The sequence below is a fragment of the Cotesia glomerata genome, linkage group LG7 (assembly GCF_020080835.1).
Source record: "Cotesia glomerata isolate CgM1 linkage group LG7, MPM_Cglom_v2.3, whole genome shotgun sequence".
Taxonomy (NCBI): domain Eukaryota; kingdom Metazoa; phylum Arthropoda; class Insecta; order Hymenoptera; family Braconidae; genus Cotesia; species Cotesia glomerata.
The window spans coordinates 26,628,921-26,645,261 of NC_058164.1; the positions used below are offsets into that span (position 1 = coordinate 26,628,921).

General features: G+C 34.3%; 4 protein-coding genes across 5 annotated transcripts in view; 3 read left to right on the forward strand and 1 right to left on the reverse strand.

Annotated features, from left to right (window-relative positions):
• LOC123268409 (methylcrotonoyl-CoA carboxylase beta chain, mitochondrial) overlaps nucleotides 1–16,341 on the forward strand; it is a 62,856-nt gene that overhangs the window by 29,399 nt on the left and 17,116 nt on the right. The window lies entirely within an intron of this gene.
• Nucleotides 37–7,508, reverse strand: LOC123269784. Its single transcript, XM_044735617.1, has 9 exons — nucleotides 5,328–7,508; nucleotides 5,085–5,270; nucleotides 4,904–5,011; nucleotides 4,784–4,837; nucleotides 4,697–4,741; nucleotides 3,573–4,622; nucleotides 3,240–3,488; nucleotides 1,598–3,181; nucleotides 37–1,518 (listed from the first exon to the last, which is right to left on the reverse strand). Exons 1-9 carry the CDS (start codon nucleotides 7,447–7,449, stop codon nucleotides 200–202), a joined length of 6,717 nt encoding a protein of 2,238 aa, XP_044591552.1. The 5' UTR covers nucleotides 7,450–7,508; the 3' UTR covers nucleotides 37–199.
• Nucleotides 8,940–11,841, forward strand: LOC123268418. The gene is made up of 3 exons (XM_044733446.1): nucleotides 8,940–9,547; nucleotides 9,669–9,788; nucleotides 11,421–11,841. Exons 1-3 carry the CDS (start codon nucleotides 9,379–9,381, stop codon nucleotides 11,666–11,668), a joined length of 537 nt encoding a protein of 178 aa, XP_044589381.1. The 5' UTR covers nucleotides 8,940–9,378; the 3' UTR covers nucleotides 11,669–11,841.
• On the forward strand, nucleotides 13,277–14,063 carry LOC123269785. Its single transcript, XM_044735618.1, has 3 exons — nucleotides 13,277–13,394; nucleotides 13,461–13,594; nucleotides 13,670–14,063. The coding sequence occupies exons 1-3, from the start codon at nucleotides 13,277–13,279 to the stop codon at nucleotides 13,886–13,888; spliced, it is 471 nt and encodes a 156-aa protein (XP_044591553.1). The 3' UTR covers nucleotides 13,889–14,063.

Here is a 16,341-nt window from a genome sequence, read left to right on the forward strand (position 1 = left end):
AATGATTACAATTTAACATAATGGATTAAAACTAAATGGATGAAGATATGTATGAATCTCGTAAGTTAATTATTACAGAATCACAAATTGTTTAAATAATACCCATTACCCAAACCCCCGATAAATTAATATTGCAGCCTCCCCAGTAGATTTGTCGATCATTTTAATCATAAATCTCTTCTAGATAACCTAAAAAACGTTAAGACCAATTAATCCCCGCTTCAGACGGCTCGTGATTGTGAATATAGTGAACTTTGGGCTGTTGCGCAGGTGCGAACCATGTCTGACGCATGAAAGTAAACATGGCGGAGCCCAGCGCCATATTGCTGATGACTTCGGCAACCGACGCGGCTGCGCGCGCGTGAGCTAGCGCCACTTGCAAGAGAAAAGTAACTGCAAGTCCTACACCAGGCGCCATTTGCATCATGTTATTTTTCATCCGTCTCGACAATTCTGTCACAGTTTTCGTAAGTTTCCTCGCTAATTCAATGTTTTCATTCAACTGAGGTAACTTTATGACCAATTCATCCTTCTTTTTTTCATTTTCCGTCGAAGTTTTAGCAGAATTCTCTGCAAAGTTGTCATTTTGATAAGCTTCTTCCTCCAAAAGCCTGCCCTTGAATTTCGCGCCAAAAAGAACTTCGAATGCGCGATAGGCGTCTTCTATCGTCAAATACTTCTTTTCATTATTTGCACCACCATCAACGTTGGTATTGTTGGCTTTCAGCCTTTCTAAGAGCATTTGGATGATTCTATCATCGCTATTCGCTTCATCAAAAGAATTCAATTTTAAACTCCTTTGCCGCTTGATCTTCTTGACCTTGACATTCTCGGGCTTTGGGTCCAGCACGTCCTCCATAATATCGCTGATTATCGTCAGAATACTCGGCAAATTTTTGTGGTCCTTTATCCTGGCTCTAGCTTGCCTAAATCCCGACAATTTGACTCCTATCTCTCCGTTTCCGTAGCCTTGGAACTCCAAAAGCCCAAAAGACGTCGAGAACTTCTCTTGAGTTAGGCTTTTGTACCAATCAAGCAGAAGATTCTCTATTGATTCCTTGCTCTTCATCAGATCATCTTCATTGTCCGAATTCGATCGACCAAAAGGCAAACCAAGACCTAGACTTGGCAGCATGTTCATGATGACAGGTACCATGAAAATCCCCAAGCACCTTATGAAACTAAGCCCGGTGATGCAATTAATCACTTGACCCATTATTCCCCGAGTATTGTAAATTCCCAGCCGCTCCGTCATGTTCAAAATCTTCAATTGATCATCAGTTAGCAAGTCCTTGACAGTTGAATTAAGCGTCTCAACAAATGGCTTCTCGGAATCAGTTTCTGGATTCTTCTCTAGGATTTTGTTCAACAATTCAATAAAATCCGTCTCAGTTAAATTAACATTTGATTGGTTGTCTATATTTCTGCGTACACGGGTCAAATTTTGAAGAGTATTCTCTTGGGAAATATCTAGAAGAGTTTTAGGTTGCTCGGCAAATGCTGGTGTTAATGTTGACCCTGTAAAACAAATAGTATTTAAATGCTCTAAAAGCTTAACAGGCTTAAGAAGCTCTGGTGTATGCTATAGATGGTTCACCTACTGACGAAGTTGATGCTTGTTGTTGTAATCCCAAGTACTCCGCGGTGTATGGATTCAGCCCGAAAGGTTGGAAGTTATTCGACTGATACTGAGACAGAGGAAGGAACTCAATCCTCTCTGGGACTTGTTCAGCGTAATTTGGCTCTACGTGAGGAGGAAGCAGAGCTGACTGCTGTGGCTTCTCTGCTGGTAAGTTCACTCCAGTTCCTATGTTCGGGAAACTCGGCAGACGGGAGTAGAACTGGCCTAAAGTAGGCCAAGAGATGTCTCTCATGCAGTCCAAGAAACTGTTTCCGCGGGTGCAATCACTCATTCGGATGATAAAGACCTCCCGGAATGTTGGAGGCAGCAAATTTTCCGCAGTTACAAGAACATCAGACTGGGATTTAGTAAACTGGGTGCCAAATGCAGGAGACTTGGCGATTGATGAGTAAGAAGGATTCTGGGTTGATGACTCCATGGACTTAAGAAGCTTCAACAGAACTTCTTCCGGTCTTTCGCTGATTGGCACGAATTGGGTGTCTGTAATCGTGATCATCGCGTCGCCAGCTTGGTCTGTCTTGACGTTTGTCTCAGCAATAGGCGCCGCGTTGTCTGCTATCGGTTGGAGGTGATCTCCAGCAGCTCCAGAGTTTAGAATCCTTTGGAATGCCGGAAAACTGGGCATCCTTGGATAGTACTCGATCAATTGAGGCCACATTATATCACGAGAACAGACGATAAACTCGTTTGAACGCAAGCAGGTCAGCATGTTCTCAAAAAAACTTGTTCTAGCATTCTCTGGGAGCAGGCTTTCGCTCAATTTCAGAATACTTTCTTGTTGTTGGTTCGCTGGACTCAGAAGCTCTGGAAAGTTGGCGATTTTGCTGCTGAATTCTTGAGCTTCGGATTTAGATTTTGCCATTGCATTGAGAATATTTAGAATAATTCCCTCGGGATGGTCGGAGTAAATTGGCACAAATCGGGTGCCAGTGACGGAAATTATTGGCTGATCGTCAGATTTAGCTGAGATACCTGACTGCAAAGGCGTTCGTGCTGCAATTTGAATGTTAGGATACCTCAGGAGTCCAAAACTGCCGTGGGAAGAAGAAATCCTCCGGTTTGTAATCGGCTGTTGACTTTTCCTCGCAAATAGCCCATGTTTTTCCCCTGCTGACTGAAATTTGTAGTTGTTGATAGCAGATGCTTCGGTGCTTGCAGGAAATTCGGGAATGTTTTCGATGTAGAGTTGTAGGAACGGCCAGATAACGTTTTTGGTGCAGATCATAAAGTCAGCACCTCCTTGAAGACAACCTAGTGATCGGGAGATGAGATCGCGGCGCGCTGAAAACGGAACCATGCTTTCGGATAGTTCTAAAATGGTCAATTGTTCATTGGTGAGTCGCGTTTGAGACATCATTTGTCTGTCGGCGATAAATGTACGATGAATTGGAGAGTTTATCATTGAATAACGTAGACTGTGAAGAATGTCGATGATTTTTGGTTCGATTCCTTTGAGATACTGGATAGAATCTCTGGTATTGGTAGTTCTTGTTGGACAACATGTACATTCGCCTACAGAACCGCCTTGGTTACCGCCATCTGTAAATTATTTAATTTAGTTTTCGTTTTTAAGTAGATTATTCTAAATTGTACTTACCACCTCCCGCTGAACCACCAGCGTCTATGCCTCCACCTGATCCTTGATCGATTTCGGAACCACCTGACACTCCTCCAGATCCTTGACCGTCTCCAGAACCACCAACATTTATGTCTCCACCCGATCCATTCCCACCAGTGGATCCTTGATCACCTCCTGAACCTGAGATTGATCCTTCTCCGCCGGTCACGTGACTGCCGCCTGAACTTCCAACGCTGATGTCTATGCCTCCTCCGCCGGATCCTTGATGATCTCCAGATCCTCCAGATACTCCGGATCCACCTATTGAACCTCCGCTTGAACCCCAGTTTCCTCCACTGGATCCTTGATGATCTCCAGATCCTCCAGATCCACCTATTGAACCTCCGCTAGAGCCCCAATTTCCTCCACTGGATCCTTGATTACCTCCAGATCCTCCAGATACTCCGGATCCACTTATTGAACCTCCGCTAGAGCCCCAGTTTCCTCCACTAGATCCTTGATGATCTACAGATCCTCCAGATCCACCTATTGAACCTCCGCTAGAGCCCCAGTTTCCTCCACTAGATCCTTGATGATCTACAGATCCTCCAGATCCACCTATTGAACCTCCGCTAGAGCCCCAATTTCCTCCACTGGATCCTTGATTACTTCCAGATCCTCCAGACATTCCGGATCCACCGATTGAACCTCCGCTAGAGCCCCAGTTTCCTCCACTAGATCCGTGATTGACTCCAGATCCTCCAGATATTCCGGATCCACCGATTGAACCTCCGATAGAGCCCCAGTTTCCTCCACTGGATCCGTGATTACCTCCAGATCCTCCAGATATTCCGGACCCACCGATTGAACCTCCGCTAGAGCCCCAGTTTCCTCCACTGGATCCTTGACTACCTCCAGACCCTCCAGATATTCCGGATCCGCCGGTTGAACCTCCGCCAGAGCCCCAGTTTCCTCCACCAGAACCTTGATTACCTCCAGACCCTCCAGATATTCCGGATCCGCCGGTCGAACCTCCGCCAGAGCCCCAGTTTCCTCCACTGGATCCTTGATTACCTCCAGACCCTCCAGATATTCCAGGTAATCCTGGGAATCCAGGTCCACCACCAGAACCCCAACTTCCTCCACCAGATCCTTGATTACCTCCCGATCCTCCAGATATTCCAGGTAATCCTGGTGGTCTACCACTAGAACCCCAACTTCCTCCACTTTGCCATTGGTTTCCGGAACCCCACTGACTTCCGTGACTACCTTGATTTCCAGATTCAGTAGAGCCTCCAGTTCCATGGTGGTGAATACCAGATCCATGATGATGTCCTCCAGATCCTCCTGGAGGAATGATTATTGTAACGCCACCACCTTGATTACCACCGTTTCCTCCAGAACCTCCTGACGTTGAGCCACCTGTATAAATTATATATTTTAGAATCTTTTATAAATTTATACAAGACCAAAAAAAGACATGACATTAAAATCACCTTGACTAACAGTAGAACCACCGTGATTGCTTTCCCAAGATCCACTACTGATACCTCCAGATCCACCATTAATACCTCCAGATCCACCACTAATACCTCCAGTACCACCTGAACCTCCAGTTCCAGATCCTCCACTAATATCTGTAAAAATGAAACTTTAAATAAATCAAATTGACTATTGATTACATACTAAAAAAAAATAATTACCACTTCCACCAGTGTTTCCTTGTCCTCCAGAACTGCCGGAACCACTTTGACCACCAGATCCTCCTCCTCCTGAACCCCAGTGACTCCCACTGGAACCTCCTGTAGTGCCTAACAATAAATTAAATCAATAAAACACTCAACCTAAACTTTTTTCAAGTAAATATCAATACCAAAGTTTTACCTCCCGAAATTTGATGATGACTTCCACTAGCCCAGTTGCTACCGCTAGAAACTTCAGAACTTCCTGTATTGCTGGATCCACTTGAGCTTCCAGATCCTCCCGATTGCCCAGGAATAATAATAATGATTCCACCATTTCCAGGTTGAGCCGTAACCCCTTGATTACTTCCTTCAATAATATTAACAGCTAAAATAAAAAAAAATATCTTCACTTCAAAGGTAACAAATAAAAATTATAGCTTACCACTTCCTCCGGAACCGCCGCTGGAACCCTGATTAAAACCTCCACTTGCTACAGAACTACTTCCACCATTTCCTCCTCCAGCTATCGCACCTCCTTGATTAGAGCTCCCGCTTCCTCCAGAACCGCTTCCAACTATCATACCTCCTTGATTTGAACCCCCACTTCCTCCAGAACCGCTTCCAGCTGCCGCACCTCCGTGATTCGAACCTCCATTACCTCCAGAACTGGCACCACCTCCTCCGAGTCCACTACCTGCTCCTCCAGCACTAATAGACCCTCCAATGGCTCCACCTTCTAGCCCTCCAATGGATCCCCCACCTCCAGGAAACCAAATAGGATAAGTGGGTATAGTGATCGTGGTAGAGGAGGGAGTAGACGAAATAAAATCAGGAATTCCGAACTGAGCGAACTGACCGAAAAGTTCGGACCAATGCGGCATGCTAGGCTTCCATTTCCTGACAGTCGGCCAGGTCACGTACCTAAGACAGGTCAGATAATTAAACTGTCTCATGCAATCGACATTGGTATTGACAAACTCCGCTCGATGCTCAATAGGAATCAGCTGCTCAGCCATCTGAATCGAAGCCAGCTGTTCTTTGGTCATCGCCTTAATATTATCATCCTGCAAGCGGACTGCTGATGACAATAGTTGCTGTCTCGGCTGCTGATCTAACGTATTTTTCAAAATATGAACTATCAATGTCTCAGGGCGTGGTCGCCGATTCTTGAACTCTGCCTCGATGACTTCTGGCAGCTCGCCGTCCTTCGATGGATTATCCGGAAAGGGGATCAATGGGTACCCCGGAAAGACGTTCATACTCGCTGGATACCAGCTCTGGTAGTCCGGAAACTCTGGAAGCGCCGGGAAGTTCTGCTTTATCATCGGCCAAGTGAAGAATTTTATGCAGCTGAAGTACTCGAACCTCGTCACGCAAGAGTACATTCTATTGGCGTAGTCCTGTCTCAAGGACTCTGGCAGGAATTTTTCCGCCAACTGGAGAATCTCAAGCTGACCCGGGGTCAGAATCTGAGCGAAAGTTTCGTTCTTTTCGTCAATATACGTCGGGATTTTCTCGTAATCTTTCAAATTTCCGCCTTCCAACGCGTCCTTCAGGATGTTGGAGATCACCAGCTCTGGAGAAATCAGCCGTTGTTGAGGAGCACCCGCAGTAGCTCGGACAATCTTCGGGGTTTCGCGATTCGCCGGCAAAAAATCCGACAACGAGAATTCTAAAGGCAACGTCGGAAATCGCTGGGTAATCGATTCTGGAACATTGTCTACGATTATTGGCCAGATGAAGATCCTCATGCAGTTCATGAAGTTCAACCCGCGAATACACTCAAGCATATCATCTGCGAAGCCTTTCCTCTGGTTTTCCTTAACAAAACCTTCCGCGCATTTCAGCGCTTCCAGTTGCTCTTTGCTCAGCGCAGAAGTGTTTGCTTTATCAAAAAAAGACTCGTCAAGTTTTTTAGGTGCAACTTTCTTCAACAAATCTAAAACTTGAATCTCGGTAAATTTCGGCACTCCCGGAAGGATTTCCGCGTCCCTGAGGAACGACAAGTAGCTTTCATTTTTAATCTGCTGTTGAAGAAGTACCGCCTGTTCCTTCCAATGCTGAATATCTGACGCAGGAATTTCGTCAATATTAATCTTCTCTTTGTCACTTCTTTCATTCCTGGGCTCGTCTTCATCGACAAGCAGCGATTTTCTTGCATAATTAACTTCCGATTGGAGAACCTGGTCCACCTTGACAGGAATCAACTCCGGAGTTTGATGAACCCGTGAGTCATTATCATTATCACGAGTGTCTTGCTCAGAAAGTGGCTCGCGCTTCACCCGATCGTCAGTTGGCAAATTGGAAGTGACTTTAGCGTCAGATTTATCTTCAATTTCAGCGTCGAACCTTCGGATCCCTTCGCCCTTATCACTAGACTTACCGATTTGGGTGGCTGGGACATCTTGTCCTTGATCTTGAAGCAGGACAGAAGCTTCCTGATGATCTTGATGGTCCTCTTGGACGTTGAGGGTCACTTGGGGGTCATCGTTAACACTCTGAGAGACAACACCACCGATAAATGATAAAATAGCAACAGTGGAATAAATATCGCGTGCTTTCATGGTCGCGGCCGCGAAGCGAATGCCTTGACTAGTGGAGCAGCTGAGCCGAGCAACCCTCGTCTATATGGGAACCAGGCGAACGCCAGACCAGTCAAGAAGAACAAGACCGAGAACAAGAAGACGAAGACGAAAAGGAGCAGGAGCTGGATTAGCGAGAGGAAAGGAAAGGACGATGAACCACATCTACATTCGCAGAAAACCTGTCTATGTCTTCGCAGAAGAGGAGGCTAAAGAGGATGTCTATGTGTGCTGGAAATTTTTCCTTTTCCTCGAGAACTTATTCTCGGATCCTTTCAGGGTTGTCGGACAGGTTCAAGGTCTGCCTTTTAACTAGTCCATTAATTTGTACCTTTTTCCTCCTGTTTTAATGATTATCCGAGATATTTATACAATAAACTGTAATTTAAACTATATTAATGGCAAACTATTAAATCTGTAAAAGGTATTATGTATAAGAGGAATTATCGGAGATAAAATGTTGGCCTTGAAGCGCAGGATAAAAACTTTTTGGAATCTCGGAGTTTCTTGCTGACAAGAGCACGTTCAAAGACTAAGTACACCGTGTACTTTTTAGTATAATTTATACTTATTTAGTACGAGCTGGATAACTGCTTGGAAGACCTTGTACAGTCCCTTGTCCCTTCGCCGTAGATGGGGTGCATGACCATCCGCTAAACCAGTATTTATTTTATTTATTTCATTTATTTTATCGAGATTATTGATTCTCTAGAGAGGTTTTTACTTTAAATAATCTTTAAATTATTTTATCGGGTCTCAGTTTATAACCGAACTTGACTATTTATTAAATTACCATAGAATTTTAGTTTAATATCTGGTAATTTAATATTTAATGGCCAGAGATATGGAATTGCAGTAGTCGAAAATTGTCTGGCGAGCTCATTATGGTAATGATTATTTTATTCTGGTAATCTAGGATTTATAAGTTGTGGTAATTATTCTTACTGTTTTTTAATCTTTATATATGGAATTGTATGCTTTGCGCAATAACTGTATCATTGTTGAATAATAATTTGATAAGCCGTGAAGCAAAAAAATTTTTTTTATAACAGATTATTAAAAAAATTATTTTATTTATTGTTTGAAACTTGAGAATTTTTTTTTTACTGATAAAAAATAGTATTAAATTTACCCAAGACCAGACTCGAACCCTGTTCAGTTTGGGCTGTTAAAAAAAGCTGAGAATACTTCGCCAATTCAACTTTTTTAGGGTCAATATTTTAATATTCTGATTGCGGAATTAAATTTTATAAATTTAGAGGAGTAAGTAGAGAGTAATAATTCTACTTTATTTTTATTTTTTGAATCGCAAATTAATATTTAAAATAGAAACTTACAATAAAAATTGATAATAAATTTTTTACTGTTTGCGGTGTTTTGCCGTGCGGAATTTTTAACTGTAAAGTTTTTTATTTAGAACAAATCCAACGAAATAGACAAAAACTTTTACTTTTTTCCTTATAAATTAACAAGATAATTACAATTACGTACGGTAAATATCGCGAATTGCTGCGAATATTAATTACTCTAAAAAAGAAAAAAGAGTAGGAGCAGCAAATATAAAGGCCGGGACCGAATTTTTCGCATTCTGTCGGCTGTTACGAACGACGGCACCTTAGAAAATAATAGAAGGAAGAGGATTGGATGAATAACGAGTAACCACAGGCAGTTATATCGGGTTGGCTCTCCAAGACCTGGAGACCTATCACGTATACCACTTTTAACGTTTTACTGTACCTTCACTCAGTTGATCGCACTTTGAAAGCCTACGAGCCGTAAGTTAGAGTTGGCCCGTCTGCCGAATAACATCTACCTCAGAATCAGTGACGTTTTTTTCAACCGTGAAGTTTTTTAAATTAAGAACAAGAAGATAATCCTTGATTGAAAGATCTGCGAAAAACGAAGACTAAAATGCCGGTAATTACAACCAAAGTATGCTTATGGTGTTTTGTTCTACTTGGGCTGGGGTTCGGGACCTCTCTGGCAATCACTGAGGAGTTAAGCAACACGGATTTAAATTCCAGACGAGATAATCCAGTTACTGAACTTGTCGATTATATCTTAGGTTACAGCGCTCAAGGTAACATTTTTTTAAATATTTCATTTATAATCATTGATCAATAAAATCATCATCATTTTTGTTATTTATGGTATTTTTTATTTTTATTTTATTTTATTGACAATAAATTTATATTTTTTAGGCAGGACGTTTGGGATTAAACGTTTACAGTTTATGATGATGCCGATGATATTTAAAATGGGCGTAATTATGACGTTATTGGTTGTACTTACTATTATTTCATTGAAAGGTTTAACTGTTGGTGAGTTTTTTTTATTTATTGAAATTATTTATGGTTTGTAAATTTTTTTTTTTTTTTGTCAGGATATTATAATAGTAATCATATTATTTTTTTAAAGTTATTCTATTATTAATAAAAAATTTTAATAGTCCATTAAAATTCTATTAATGGAAATTTCCAATAATTTATTAAAATTTTACGAAAAAAATTCCATTAGTTTCTTGAAATTTTTTTTTAAATGGAAAATTCCATTATTCTATTAAAATAATTTTTTTAATGCAAAATTCTATTATTCCATTAAAATTATATTTTTAATGAAAATTTCTATTGATTCATGTAAATTTTATTAATAACATTCCATTAGTATCTTGAATTTATTTTTTTAAATGGAAAATTCCATTAAAATTTTATTAATGGAAATTTTCAATAATTCATTAAAATTTTACTAAAAAAATTCCATTAGCTTTTTGGATTTTCTTTAAATGATAAATTCCAATAATCCATTAAAGTTCTATTTTTAATAGAAAATTCCATTATTCTATTAAAATTCTATTTTTAATGGAAATTTCTCAATAATTCATTAAAATTTTACTAAAAAAATTCCATTAGTCTTCTGAAATTTTTTTTTTAATAGAAAATTCTATTAATCCATTAGTTCTATTTTTAATAGAGAATTCCATTAATCAATTAAAATTCTATTTTTAATAGAAAATTCTATAAATCCATTTAAATTTTACTAAAAACATTCCATTAGTCTCTTGAAATTTTATTTTTAATGGAAAATTCCATTATTCCATTGAGATTCAATTTTTAATAGAAATTTCTAATAATTCATTAAAATTAAAAAAAAACTCCATTATTCCATTAAAATTCTATTTTTAATGGAAAATTCTATTGATCCATTAAAATTTTATTTAAAAAATACTATTAATCTTTTGATTTTTTTTAATGAAAAATTCCATTATTCTATTAAAGTTCTATTTATAATGTAAAGTTTTATTTATTCATTAAAATGTTATTTTTAATGGAAATTTTCAATAATTTACTTTAATTTTACTAAAAAAATTCCATTAGTCTCTTGAAATTTTCTTTTTGAATGAAAAATTCCATTATTCCATTAAAATTTTTTTAAAAAATTGAATTAGTTTATTAAAATTTTATTTTTAATGAAAAATTCCATAAATCTTAACATTAAAAAATTTATTCAAATTTTTACTTTCTATATTAAATTTTAATTAAAATATTATCCATAATATTAATTAAAATTCCAATAAAAATCAATAAATTTTCCTTTAACTTATAAATTTATATAATTAAAAATAATTTTCTTATTTTTGCTCTATTTCCATAAAAAAAAAAATTGATCACGATCAAAAAATCGAAATTTAACTGACCGCAATTTCCGGTCTAAATTAAATGCCAACAAAAACAGCCTACAAAAGAAAACAAACATGTTAAGAAAAGAAACTTATAATATAATCAAAGAGAAATTGTTTTTGGCATACTGGGCCTGAATCACTAATCGTGACACGGTTACTTTGACATAGATCCGACCTAAGAGCCACTTGCTATGCAAATCGTATCCACTAAGACCTTTGGATAAAAAGTAAAAGGTGTTAATTAAAAAAACTAACGAAGAAATATTACTTTCAGGAGTTATTCTGCTGGTGCTAAAACTGAGCGCATTTTTCGGTAAATTTTATGCCTCTCTTCAGTCGCAGAGACCAGCGTGGATACCACCAGCTCCGCCGGCTCCACCGGTTCACTTCCACGTCCATAATGACCCGGGTAATAGTAATCACTATGATAATTCCATGGGATATGGATATGATGCGTCAGCTGATTATTACCCCAAAGGACAGCATCCGATCCAGCATCCTCCTCATATTAATGGATATTAGACCCCTCTTCTTTTTACTACCTATAATTTAGTTTATCTATCAAGTGGCCATAACATATTATTTATTTATTTTTATTGTTTTTATTTAAACTTGTAAATTATAAATTACCCTCTTGGAAGAAATAATGTTTTAGATTAGATCTTGAAATGTTATTTTTTTTCAAGATAAACCGACCAAAGGTACTTTTAATTTAATGTATTATTATTATTAAGATTTTTATTATTTTATTTGCGGATTTTTTTTTGTGATATTTTTATCAGTCGCAAAGTTGTAAATTGTAATTTTATTTTAAGTTTTTATTATAAAAAAATTAAATTAGATTAAAAGAAGAAATTTTAAAGATTATTATAAAATTTTAATTATTAAAAAAAAAATATTTCTTCTTTAGTTAATTTAATTTTTTATTACTGTAAATTAAAACTGTCAATAAATTTTAACTTTAAAAAATTACTAGCAACCATTTTTCATATATACATATATGTAATATATATTTTAAAGATATAAGCTCATCCTGATGTTATACTCATCAAGAGCTTTCATTTGAGTACCCATATGCATGTTTGATATATTTTTCATATATACATATATATAATTTATATAAATATATGAAATATATCAAAAATTGGTGTGGGTACTCAAATGAAAAGTCTTGATGAGTATAGCATCGGGATGAGCTTATATCTTGAATAATGTCAATAGTTCACAAGATATTAGTTAAATTGCACTATACTTTCTTGAATATTGACATTTTTAAAGATATAAGCTCATTTTGATGTTACACTCATCAAGAGCTTTCATTTGAGTTCCCATATGCATTTTTGATATATTTTTCATATATACATATATATAAATATATGAAATATATAAAAAATTGATGTGGGTACTCAAATGAAAGGTCTTGAAGAGTATAATATCAAGATGAGCTTATATCTTAAAAAATGTCAATGGTTCACAAAATATTTGTTAAAATGTCCTTTACTTACTCAAATATTGACATTTTTAAAGATATAAGCTCATCCTGATGTTATACTCATCAAGAGCTTTCATTTGAGTACCCACATGCATTTTTGATATATTTTTCATATATACATATATATAAATATATAAAATATATGAAAAAATGATGTGGGTACTCAAATGAAAGGTCTCGAAGAGTATAACATCAAGATGAGCTTATATCTTTAAAAATGTCAATAGTTCCCAAGGTACAAGGTCATTTCTTAATTATGTATCTAGAGATAGAGATTATATTAAAATTTTGTAATTTTAGAAAAATATAACAAACCTTAAATAAAAAACATTTAAACAAAAAACAGTTCTAGAAAAATAATTATACTTTATAATTGCATAAATGAATAAAAAGCAAATTAATAAAACAAATCCAAAGAAAAATGATCGGTTGGTCAATAGACAGGAAAAGTCCGTTTATAACAGCCGTTCCACTGCAAATCGCGTGCACTGGAGTAATCCGCTTACTGGACAATAAAAATGCATTCCTGGTCTGTCCAGCGCTAGTTTTCTCAGTGGGAGGATCAGTTCTATCCGGTCTTCTCCGCGGACGAATCCTCGTTAAGTTCATCGATAGAACAATAAAATATTTTACAAGCAATGTTAAAGTCGCCGCTCTTTCTTCTTCTGATAATAATAATAATAATATTATCAATAAAAATAAATTCCTCCAAATGTGAGAAAGAAAACTCGACCGACTCGGAACAAATTTTATCAGGTTTGTTTACAAATTAATTATTTATTATCTTAATAAAGTGTGAGTAAAAAGTTAATAAATGATTAGAGAGTCGACACGAGCATCTGCCGGGCAGTAACGGCAATAACAATGCTGTCAATGTCAATAACAATAATGATAAGAAGCCTAGCCTCATGCAGCGGGTCGGGAGTATGCTCATGATGATCCCACTGATGATGCAGGTAAAAGTTTTCTTAAATTTATGTTTTAAGGTAAAGTATTTAGAAACTAATCAGTGTTTAATTATTATTATTCAGGTGCTATCTCTCCCGGGAGCGATTGCGTCAATAAAGGCGTCCCTGCTGAAGAGCCTCTTTATCGGGAAACTCGCGTTAATTATAATGATTTACAATTTAATCATTAGTTTCCGTCCCAAGTCGGAAGTTGTTGTTGTTAATCACCAGCCGAAGATGCCCGAACACTATGATCATTATTACTCGCCGTACGACGGCGATGATTCGGGATGGTTCGGCTGATTTGGAAAAATAAAATTTATACTTTTTTATAACTTGGGTTTTTTTTTTTTTTATTTTACTTACCGAATTCTGAATATTAACGAGAATTGAATAACTTGAACGTGTTGATGCCAACGTTGAGGACAACGCGTGGCCCACTTACGGTTAAAGCTAACGGCATTTTGGTCCAGATTGGATTTATAGTGTGAGTTTGATTCCGTATTTAAGTTTTTTTTGCTTGGTTATTGCAGTTTTTGTGAAAATGAAATTATGAATTATAATTATAAATTATGAATCATATTATGAATTAAAAATTAATTACTGATTTTTTTTTATGTCTAAAACTTTAATTTTTTAGGTTTAAGAATTTTTAGACATATTTTTTCTTTAAAAATTTAATTTTTAAATTAAACTTTTTGAATTATTAATTAAAAACTAATTTTTAATTAACATTTCCAAATTTTGGATCAAATACTGAATAAAAAAATTTATCAGACCATTTTTGTAGAAAATTTCATTGATTTTCTTCTAAAATTTTCTTATATTTTTGAAATATTAATTAAAAACTAGTTTTTAAATTTTTGTTCATAATTTTGGGTCAAATGTTGAATTAAAAAATTTATCAGACGTTTTTTGTAAAAAATTTTATTGATAAATTATTATGGCTAAAATATTTAAAGTATAAAAAAATTATAAGATACTTTTTTCGCTTACATATTTCAGTTTTTGTGAAAATAAAATTATGTAATTTAATTACTATTCATTTTTATAATGTCTAAAATTTGAACTTTTTAAGTTTGAGAATTTTTGGACATATTTTTTCTTTAAAAATTTTATTTTTAAATTTAACTTTTTAAAAAATTAATAATAAAACTAGTTTTTAAGTTTTTATTCAAAATTTTGGGTCAAATATTGAATCAAAAAATTTATCAAACCTTTTTTGTAGAAAATTTTATTGATTTTCTTCTAAAATTTTCTTATATTTTTAAAATATTGATTAAAAACTAGTTTTTGAATTTTAATTCAAAATTTTGGATCAAATATTGAATCAAAAAATTTATCAGACGTTTTTTGTAGAAAATTTTATTTTCTTCTAAAATTTTTTTATAGAAAATTTTATTGATAAATTATTATGGCTAAAATATTTAAAGTATAAAAAAATTATAAGATACTTTTTTCGCTTACATATTTCAGTTTTTGTGAAAATAAAATTATGTAATTTAATTACTATTCATTTTATAATTTCTAAAATTTGAACTTTTTGAGAATTTTTGGACATATTTCTTCTTTAAAAATTTTATTTTTAAATTTAATATTTTGAAACATTAATTAAAAACTAGTTTTTAAATTTTAATTCAAAATTTTGGGTCAAATATTAAATCAGACCTTTTTTGTAGAAAATTTTGTTTTCTACATATTTCAGTTTTTGTAAAAATGAAATTATGTTTTAGTTATTTATTATGTAATTTAATTACTGGTTTTTTGTTTTTATAATTTAAAAAATTTAAACTTTTTAGTTTTCTTCTTTAAGAATTTTATTTTTAAATTAAACTTTTTGAAAAATAAATAAAAAACTAGTTTTTCAGTTTTAATTTAAAATTTTGGGTCAAATATTGAATCAAAAAATTGTATCAGACCTTTTTTATAGAAAATTAAATTTTCTATATCAATTTTGCCCTATCTCTCATTTTTTCTCAAAAATTTGAATTTAAAATTAAAAAATCAAATTATAAAACTTATCGATAAGTTTCAAAAGTTTGAATTATTTATTAAAAAATAAATTTTATTTTTCAGACTAAATTTTAAAAATACCAAAAAATTATAAAATTATAAAATACTAATTAAATAATAAATTATTATAATTAATTATTAAATTATTAAATACCAAAAATGTCTGATACAATTTTTCTCAAAAAATTGAATTTAAAATTCAAAAATAAAATTATAAAGCTTATCAATAAGTTTCAAAAGTTTAAATTATTTATTAAAAATTAAAATTTATTTTTCAAACTAAATTTTGAAAATACCATAAATTATTAAATACCAAAAATGTCTGATAAAATTTTTTGATTCAATATTTGACCCAAAATTTGAATTTAAAGTTCAAAAATTTATTTACAACTTATTCTTAGTTTTCAAAAGTTTGAATTTAATTATTGTGGCTAAAATTTTAAGATACAAAAAAAAATTATAAGAAATCTCTATTAAGAATTAAATTTCCTGTAAAAAAAGGTTTTATCAAAATATTTCTCATATTTTGTGCAAAATTTGAATTTAAATTCCAAAAATCAAGTAATAAAACTTATCCCAAGTTTTCAAAAGTTTAAATTAATTATTTTGGCTAAATTATTTATTCAAAATATAAAAAAAAATCATATGAGACCTTTTTGATAGCAAATTTTAATTTTAATAAAAAAAGTTTTTATTAATTTTGCCTTATCTTTAATTTTTTGTCCAAAATTTGAATTTAAAGT